This window comes from Columba livia, chromosome 20 (genome assembly GCF_036013475.1).
Source record: "Columba livia isolate bColLiv1 breed racing homer chromosome 20, bColLiv1.pat.W.v2, whole genome shotgun sequence".
NCBI classification, from domain to species: domain Eukaryota; kingdom Metazoa; phylum Chordata; class Aves; order Columbiformes; family Columbidae; genus Columba; species Columba livia.
In genome coordinates this window covers 112,599-122,133 of record NC_088621.1, presented here as the reverse complement: position 1 = coordinate 122,133, position 9,535 = coordinate 112,599, and the positions used below count along the sequence as shown (strand labels likewise).

The window sequence follows — 9,535 nt, the reverse complement described above, 5'->3', positions numbered from 1 at the left end:
ACAGGTAAGTCCTTGGCCAATTTAGACCTAGTAGCAAATAATTATATAAAAGGGAGTTTTAGACAGTAAAATTATTGCCAATCCACCTGGGAGAGTTTACATCCTTTCTATAATTTGGCTTGTTTTCACAGCTACCCAGAAGCTGCACAGTTTTCTAAAGTCTTCCCATTTCAGAGAGATGATGGTAAAAGTACTTGGTGCTTACCAGCAGGCTGCAGGGCAGTGGAAGACTGAGCTGATTTTAACTGCTGGTGGTTCATGTGTAAGGAAATGGGGAAGATGGTGCTATGACGTAATTTTAGAAAAACCTACAGCTTTGTGCATGAAGCGAGGTCTGATCTGTATGAGTAACCTTGACTGTAAGATTGCACAATTAAATTGAAATCAAAGCGTGTAATGTATGCCTGCTGCTGGGTTTTTTTAGTATTTTTAGTTCAAAAAATATGCAGAGTGTGTGCCAGTAAATGTGTTTTGCATGAGTGATCAAGAGAATGATATATTAAGTCAGCGTAATATATATTTTACAGAGATGGAATGTTTCCTGGCTTTTCTAGTGCTTCTGCACTGTATCTAAAATTCGGTGCTGTTTAAGGTGGCTATTGGCAACTTGATCCTACTTTTAAGGGCTAGATCAATTTGCTCTGTGCAAGGTTTTCAAAATAATCTCAGCAGAGATATCACCTACTTTTAAAAATTATGTTTGCATATAGCTTACCACAACAGGGAATTATTCTTCCTTGGAAGTACAATTGTTGGATGGATGCCTTTCATCAGTTGTCTCTGTGTGTGACATTTCCAGTAAAGCGTTTAAACATGTTCTCAAACCAGTGCAGTGCAGAACTCCTAGATACATGTAATTAAGCGTAAAACTAGCCCTCATGGTTCAACCTCTGTCATTAATTTAAACCTGCCCTGGTTTACAGAAATAGTTTTAAAGCGTCCAAAATATTAACAACAGTTGGCATTCCTTTAAGGTGCATTTAAAAGCCACTTTTGGTTATGCTAAAATAGCTTTATGTCTAGATAAAGGCCAGGGAGGGTGCCATCCACCACCAGTGTTTACCACCCTCCGTGTTAAACATTTATTCCTTGTATGTACTCTGCTCTCCTCTTTAAAGCCGTTACCCCTTGTCCTGTTGCTACAGGCCCTACTGAACAGTTCGTCCACATCTTTATTATAAGCTCCCTTTAAGTACTGAAAGGCCGCAATAAGGTCTCCCCAGGGTGTTTTCTTCACTGGGCTGAACAACCCCCAACTTTCTCTCAGCCTTTCCTCATGGGAGATTATTCCAGACACTTGGTGGAACACCGGGATCCAGACTCGTTACGTTAGCCTGCTTTGCAAGTTCAGCAACCCTGAAAGCGAGCAGTTAACGCTGCAGCATCAGCTCGGCCTGGAGGATTCTCCCACTCCAACTCACAGCAGTCTGGATGAGTTTCATCCTCTGAAGAATGAGGCTGTGGTGTTTTTAATACACAATAAGGAACGTGGCAACACATTTAGATCTAGCCTCATTAATGCTGGTTAGACTGCTCCCCAGAAAATGTATTTTTCCAGACTCTGAGGACTTTGACCACTTCTTGACAAATAATGAACCCAGTTTCTACATCCAGACACAATTCACCAAGGTGAGGAACTGCTCCTTTGTAAAATCCTTTATAAAGGCCTTTGAATGGGATGCGGTATGTGAACAGTATTTCAGCAGCACAGCAGTGTTAGCTTGCCAGCACTTCTGCACCAAGAAGGATTTGCCTTTTCATCCAGTGTGTGGTGTGGGAAAGACGATGCGGATTTCAGCAGCCCCAGCGGCCCCCGCGGCACGGGCCGCAGCGCGAGCTCGGCGCGGGGAGTTCGGCGCTGCTGCCGCCACGCGCGGCCCTGCGGGCGTTAGTGAGGAGCGCGCGGGCAGCGGCTGCTGAGACACACGGTGCTGAGGGGCGCTGCGGGGGCGATGGGGGCGCTGCGGGGGCGATGGCGGCGCTGCGGGGGCGATGGGGGCGCTGCGGGGGCGATGGCGGCGCTGCGGGGGCGATGGGGGCGCTGCGGGGGCGATGGCGGCGCTGCGGGGGCGATGGGGGCGCTGAGGGGGCGATGGCGGCGCTGAGGGCGCGATGGGGGCGCTGCGGGGGCGATGGCGGCGCTGCGGGGGCGATGGCGGCGCTGAGGGCGCGATGGGGGCGCTGAGGGCGCGATGGCGGCGCTGAGGGGGCGATAGCGGCGCTGAGGGCGCGATGGGGGCGCTGAGGGCGCGATGGGGGCGCTGCGGGGGCGATGGCGGCGCTGCGGGGGCGATGGCGGCGCTGAGGGCGCGATGGGGGCGCTGCGGGGGCGATGGCGGCGCTGAGGGGGCGATAGCGGCGCTGAGGGCGCGATGGGGGCGCTGAGGGCGCGATGGCGGCGCTGAGGGGGCGATGGGGGCGCTGAGGGCGCGATGGCGGCGCTGAGGGGGCGATGGGGGCGCTGAGGGCGCGATGGGGGCGCTGAGGGCGCGATGGCGGCGCTGAGGGCGCGATGGGGGCGCTGAGGGGGCGATGGGGGCGCTGAGGGCGCGATGGCGGCGCTGAGGGGGCGATGTGGGACCTGCGTCGGGGTCACTTTCTCCCCTTCTAAATTGCTAGAGGGTTTCAGGTATTAACAAGCGTTTTCATTTTCATTCTTTTCTAAGCGGTTCTAGCTGCTGAGCTGATCTTGCCTGTGTTGTTTGATGAACAGTGCACAGTTGTCAACTTCAGAAAGTCTACAATGATGTAACCCCTGAAAACCATCAAAGGTAAAACTTTCTTATGTTGTATAATTCATATTAAAGGAGCAGTTGTAAACTTTGTATTAACAGTTTAAAAGGAAATAATATTTTCTGGTCAGCTAACAATGAATAACAGATTTAGAGTTGGTAGCTACAGATGAATTATTTCATTATTTTGTCCTTCACAAGTTGGGTCAGTCCAGCATAGGATACTAGGATTTCAGATCAAAACCGCATGAAGTCTTACAATAGTGCCTTTGAGGACCATCAGTTGTGGATTCCTCGGCTTTCAAAGTGACTGAGCTCATTTTCAGAAACATAAGACATTTGTGGTTCTCAACCACTGTTCAGATATCTGAGCATTTCAGTTTATTATGAATAATTTTGCCATCCATCTTTAATTTGCTCATATTTTCAAAAGCCTTGCCATGTTACTGAGAGTACAGATAATAAATACTTGTGGAAGATGACTAATATGCAGCCTGCTACATATTCTGTGACTCTCACTGGCCAAAGTAAAACTTTGTTCAAACTTGCTTTGAGTTCAGATCTACTTAAGTCATTAGAAACCTTTCAGTCACTTAGTGGCTCCAGTTCCTGCTCCAGCTGTTCACATGACAAAAATTACTGCTTTTAACCAATTCATTTTAGCATGCTAAGACTCTGCTAAAAAAATATTCATTAGGGAATCTAGACCAAGGGCAGCCAGAATGTACAAATCAAGGGACAGCACACAGAAGCATCACTTTCCTGTACAAATAGTTGCAGACTTTATGTGTGCAGTACCATATAAACTGGTTTACAGGACCACCTCAGTAGTGGTCTTTATCATTCTGATCAGTGTTCAGCCTAGTCATAGGTTTGCTTTGCCTTGTGGATCAGGAGCATTCTGAGTGTCTGTGACCACAGCTTTCCACCCTCCTGCATCAGTTAGCATATATTGTTCATTTTCCTTGCTGGCCTTGCACCCCATTCTCTGCTGCTTCTTGAATCTCTAGGTCCTTCTCTCAGGCTAGTGGCTTCAGTTCTAATGTCAACCCTCTCTCTTCCGAAGACTGTATTTTTCTTTGGCTAACTCTGAAATACCTGCTTTTTTATGTAAGACAGCGTTTCTTCAGCTAGCCCCCTTTTTTTTGCTCTTCTGGTGTACATGCAGATTTCTGTTTACATGGCAGCTACCATGAGAGGCACTGTAGTTAACAGTTTTAATGATCACTGACAGAATTTAGCTACTGTTTGAAATTAAAGATCAGCAGAAGCTTTCTAGCTGTCATCAATGCACTGTATTTGAAGCCAACAATTCCAGTTGCTTCCCACTTTTCTGTCTTGAACCAGCTCAACTTCTTTTGACCAATGTTACCTGCTTCTTTATCACTTTGCAATCTCTTTGAACTTTGTTGGGAGCTCTAAGAAACCTTGATCTGATCTAAGTTGCATCAAGGTTGTATAGAGGGGGCATAACCGACGTAATACTCTTCTGTTAATTTCTTATGTCTGGCTTCTGATCACTTTTGTTCCAGGAAAGAATATAGTTGCCACAAAGAGCATATTGCTAAAGATATTTTATGACTGACATTTTAGATAGTAAATACTTCATATGCTTTCACAGTCTTTATGCATTTCTGCGATAAATTGATCAAAAATTACTGTCTGAAGCTGTAGGAACTATCTCAATTAATGTACAAATAATAGATTTTTATTTCTAGACAGATCTTAACTGGGAATGGGTGAAAGTACCACTGGCTTGTGTGTGCTGCACGGCTTCCACCTGGTGCTACAGCAGAAGGTTGCTAGAGGCAGTGTTGGTGTTCCCATGGCAACTGGTTTGTTTACCTTCCGTGCTGTTCTGAGCCACCTCCTGGAATATTTAGTGGCACATTTTAAAAGCAACTATGTGCTGCTGCTGTGGAAATTAAGGCTGGAAGACAGTTAAGAGCAAACCCCTGCCCACTGAAGGGGAACTGAGGACATGGCACTTAGCCAGGGTTTGTTTGACCTTGGGAGCAGTCCAGGCTAGAAGCAGCGTCAGCCAAGAGGTGTGTGAGGGAGAATGGTGATTGGCTTAAGGGTACCTGTGCTGGGCTGTGGGCAAAGCTGTGTGTTGCTAAGGAGCAGCTGTGCGCATTTGGGGTGAGGAGTTGTCTCAGGAACACTGGATGAGTATAGTGTAAGAACAGGAAAATTGAAAATCTAACTGCTGTGACTTGGCATGTATTTTTGGCATTGGTTTCACCCTACCATGAACCAGTGCCCTCACTATGCTTTGTTCTCTTTTAGCCCTTCCTAGACGTTTCTTCCATTTCCTCATTTACTTGCTGCATTTCCTCCTTCAGCTTTTCTGGTCCTGTTTTCCTAATGACTGTTACTTTTTGTTTTTTTTTTTTACAACCTAGAGTTCGTGCACCTTTTCTTCATGTTTATTTCTCTAATCTGTGGGAGACAATTTATCTTTTATATTTGTTCATTTTTTCTCAGTTTTCTGTGATTGTTCATTTAGTAGAGCATCCATTCCCCAGTTCTTATGTTTCTTCATTCTCCCACTCTGGACTTTCTCCCCACACCTTAGCAAAGTCTTGGGGAGCCTTGAGCAATAAGTCTTTTCATACCTATGTCATTTTGCAGGCAAAAGAGGCAAGAATTTTTCTCAGCCTCATGGACCTGTCTTCTCCTCTACTTGCTTCTGTATCCAAATATTATGCTATTCTTGTTTTCAGGTTAAACATTCCAAGAACTGACCTGCGTTATAGCCAGAAACTTTCCAAAAAAAAATGGCCAGACTGTTGCAAGCTCCACCCAAGTTTAATCCCTCAGAATGGAACATTGCAAACAAGATGCAGTGTGCCAGTACGGAGTCTCAGAAATCCAGGTCAGAACGCACAATAGCTGAGAGTCAGAGGCTGCTGGATGAAGTAGAAAAGACGACTCGGAAAACCCAGAGTGACATCAACAAGAAAATAGGTAATCCTACGTGTTCTGCAAGTGTCACAATGTGTTATTTGAGCTATACGTTTAATATGGACTCAGAAAATTAGTTGATATCAAATAGGAATATATATCAATGCCATGCTCTCTGAACTCATGGAAAAAGTCAAAATGTGTTAAAAAATATTTTGAGGCAGATTCTTAATTTTATAACAAATAAATTACCTCTCCAAAAAACACAGCCACTCCAACCAAACTTCCTGACACAGGGTTGCAAAACTGTCTCCACGCATCAGCCTACAGCACTATGTGCACTCCACTATGGCATAAGTCTATTTTTAGCCATATCTAAGGTCTGATCCACAGATCTGGCTATATAGGGTGGGCTTGTATTAATACCTGTTGGCGATTTTCATTCTGCAGAACAGAGACGGGAAGAAATAAAATTCTGGAAGCAAGAATTAGATAACAAACTTGAACAAATTGTCCGTGAGACAGAGGTACTGCTGAGTTTCAAGACAAGGCTGGAGAAATCTTTGGAGAGCTGTGAAGAGCCACTCATCATTGCCCAAAAGTGTCTCCTGAATAGGTGAGATGATTAAGAAGAAAAGCATTCAGGGAGAGAAAAAAAACCTAGGTAATGAATCTTTAACAAATAATAAAAATGCCTGCAAACTAAGGTCCTGCCTCTCTTTGGCTGTGGTGTCACAGTCTGATTTAGGTGCTATAACACTTGGTAACCAAGGCCATAAAGGAAAAACTTCCCATCTGGCAAGGAAAAGCCTTCAGTTTGGAAAGCTAGGCTTCATCGTCATCTGTTAGCTGCAGGTATTTGAAAAATGTGGCTGATGGCTTTTCCTCTTTTTGTTTAGGCAGAGGCGAGCTGGGATTGACTTGGTCCATGATGAAGTGGAACAGGAACTGGTAAAGGAAGTTGAAGTCCTCCAGGGGGTTATTGCTTTGCTTGGACGTACATTGGAACAAACCAATGAGCAAATCAGGTGCAGAGGCAAAGAGCATAACAGAACACTGATTAGCTGAATTGTAGGACAGCCATTATCCTGAGAAGTTGTAGGGTCAGGCTGAGTATGGGTCCAAAGTTATCTTCAATGCTAAACAGTTACAGGAAATCAGTCCTAATTCATACTATTTGATCAGCCATGGTGAGAAGTTCTGTTTGTTAGAACTCAGAGTACTTGCACATGATCCCTGGTCTTCTCATGATACAGTCCTGTGCCTCTAATTCCAATGGCAGTTGTACCGTCAGTTTATATGAAGGCAGCTTCATTATCTAGATTCTGGGACTTTGCAACTAACAGTTCATACATGAATCATTTCATAATGGCATTTGTATTACCCGATGCACGTAAGCATGCATGTTAGGGACGCCTTTGAGTGCCTGCACTTTGGCTTAGAGTCTGGTTGTTTGTCCTCCTAGACTAAACCGTTCAGCAAAATACAACCTGGAAATGGATCTCAAGGACAAGTTCACAGCTTTGATGATTGACGATTACTGTGCTAGCTTGACAAACAACACTCCTGATATCAAATATGCTGATGATGCAGTGAAAATAGAAGGAAAGTAAGTGGTTATGTAGTTCAATGAACATGTAATTATACAGCTAGTATGAGCTGTTCCAGTATTAGCAAGATGAAAGTAATTTTGCGTAAAACAGACTATATCTGGCCATTATCTGTCTGCTATAGATTGTTTTTTATACTTCTGTCCATCACTTTAGTATCTGTGTAATATGTCAGTGAAACAAGCCACAGTAAACATTGTCCCAGTAAAATGCAGTTTACTAAAAGTTTTTGAGGCTCACAGTTAGCTAAGGAAAAAATTTGCACGTTGCTTAAACGCAGAATAGATTTACTAATCTAACTTCCTCTCCCACAGCATCCTGGTTGGGAGAATGCTGGGCTGGGACACATGAGGTGTGGAGTCAGTTTCTGACTCAGTCATTAAACTTGTCAAATGTGCCCTTTCTGTGTGGGCACTGGCATTCGTTGGGTCATGCAGTGAATAGTACTGCTTTGTTCTCAGTTTTGTGGGGTAGTTATAGATTTATGAGGTCACAGAGGGCCTGATGCTGCCAGTTGATGACCTTTAATTTTGAATCTCTTTCAGTTTTGTTAGCCCTGAAGACTGGATAGATTTCTCAAACATAAATGTTGAAAAGGCTGAAAAGCAGAAAAACAATTCTTTGGCACTGAGGGCACTGATTGATGGCATCCTCTCACAGACAGCAAATGACATGCGCAAGCAATGTGAGGTGGTGAATGTCGCATTTAGAAGTCGTGTGAAGGAAGTCAAGGATGCCAAGCACAAACTTCAGACACTCCTTGCAATGGTAAGTGGTAAGGGACAGTCAGCAAAAGAGTGGAAACAATGGGCTTGGCTTATCTACCAGTTTTCTCAATCCAGTGGCTTGAGCTACTTTGCTTTAAGAATTTTATCTTTGCAATATTGGCAGCCCCTGCCACATTTACCTTCTCACCTCCAGTCCCCCAAAAGTCACCTTACATTTTATTTTCTCAGCCATTACAGAGGTGAATTTCTGGATATAAATGTTGCTGTAGACATCAGTAAAGTCAGAATATCCCTGGTGATTTTGAATTACATGGGGCTCCTATAGAATCTTCACGATTGTGATATAAAAGCCTGATAAGTTGTGAAATCAGGGTCATTGTGCTCGAAATTTGATACATGAAAACTGTGTTGTTAAAAATTAATTGCTGAGCATAAATCAACAGTTTCACTCAGAACAGTGTCACCTGCTTTTCAATGAAGGAATCATAATCCTGGCTGACCTTTGTAAAATGTCTTTTGATCTTAGTGAGTGTTACCATGATTTTTATAACTATTAAAGAAGATGTTGATGATTTCATCCACTGTAAGAGATAGTGTGCAACACATCCTTCCATTTGCTTTGTTAAGGTGATGGATGAGATTGCCTCACAGGAGAAGAACGTTGCAGCCTTAAAGAAAGCAATTGCTGATAAAGAAGGACCTGTTAAGGTGGCTCAAACCCGCTTGGAAGCAAGAAACCATCGTCCCAGTGTGGAATTGTGTTATGACACAGTGCAATACAAGCTGATTAGTGAAGTTCAAGAGATTACAAAAAATATTCAAAGGCAAGTGGAAATGCTGAAAGGGGAAAATCTGTGGTATAGATTACTGTGTTAATTTTATGAGTGAAAGTAACGTTGGTTTCCAGCTATTCTCCCTGAAAGGTTGGGAATTGCTTTTCCCTTAAAGGCAGGACAGTTTAAGGAAAGCTGCATGGAAACTGTCGCTCTGTGAATCCCCTTCCATCTTTTTTTTCACTTAGAATTAATTATTTTCCCATATGGAAAACAAACAAACAAGAACGTATCTCTGTGTTTTCAACTAATGTCTGTCTGTATTTGCCCTCTTAGATTAAAGGACACTCTGGCACAGGCTGAGACAGAGCTGAAAGGTCTGAGCCGCCGACAGCTCTCCTTGGAGGAGGAGATCCAGGTCAAGGAGAATACATTGTACGTTGATGAAGTGCTCTGCATGCAAATGAGAGAGTCTGTTTACATTAAAAACTTCTGAAGCCATTATACTGGGAGATTGTGTTCCAAAGAGCCAGCTCCTGCTGAAATTTTATTGACAACCTCCACGTTTATTGGTTTGGCTCAATGCTGTCCCGGTTCCAGTTGTGTAAGGTAATTAAAACAGACCTAGTACTTATAGCTACCTCTTTCACAGCTATCTATGCTCTAGAACACCTGATGAAATCTCCCACTTTTAGCAATAAAATTCCAGAATAAGTGGAAATGTGCCTTCTTCCATGTTATTTATCTCATGTGCAACCAATGATATATTTTGCCATTGACAGGTC

The 9,535-nt window shown here is 43.8% G+C and overlaps 1 protein-coding gene across 6 annotated transcripts; it reads left to right on the top strand.

Annotated features, from left to right (window-relative positions):
- Positions 1-390: 390 nt before the first annotated feature.
- On the top strand, positions 391-9,471 carry TEKT1 (tektin 1). 6 transcript variants are annotated; one of them, XM_065036536.1, is made up of 9 exons: positions 391-1,629; positions 2,667-2,771; positions 5,459-5,702; positions 6,090-6,255; positions 6,539-6,667; positions 7,105-7,248; positions 7,795-8,017; positions 8,605-8,801; positions 9,087-9,471. In XM_065036536.1, exons 3-9 carry the CDS (start codon positions 5,513-5,515, stop codon positions 9,244-9,246), a joined length of 1,209 nt encoding a protein of 402 aa, XP_064892608.1. In that variant the 5' UTR covers positions 391-1,629; positions 2,667-2,771; positions 5,459-5,512; the 3' UTR covers positions 9,247-9,471. The 6 variants fall into 6 exon arrangements, with proteins under 6 accessions (XP_064892608.1, XP_064892612.1, XP_064892607.1 ...); XM_065036535.1 differs by lacking the exon at positions 391-1,629 and adding an exon at positions 1,769-1,928; XM_065036540.1 differs by lacking the exons at positions 391-1,629; positions 7,105-7,248 and adding an exon at positions 1,768-1,928.
- Positions 9,472-9,535: the final 64 nt, after the last annotated feature.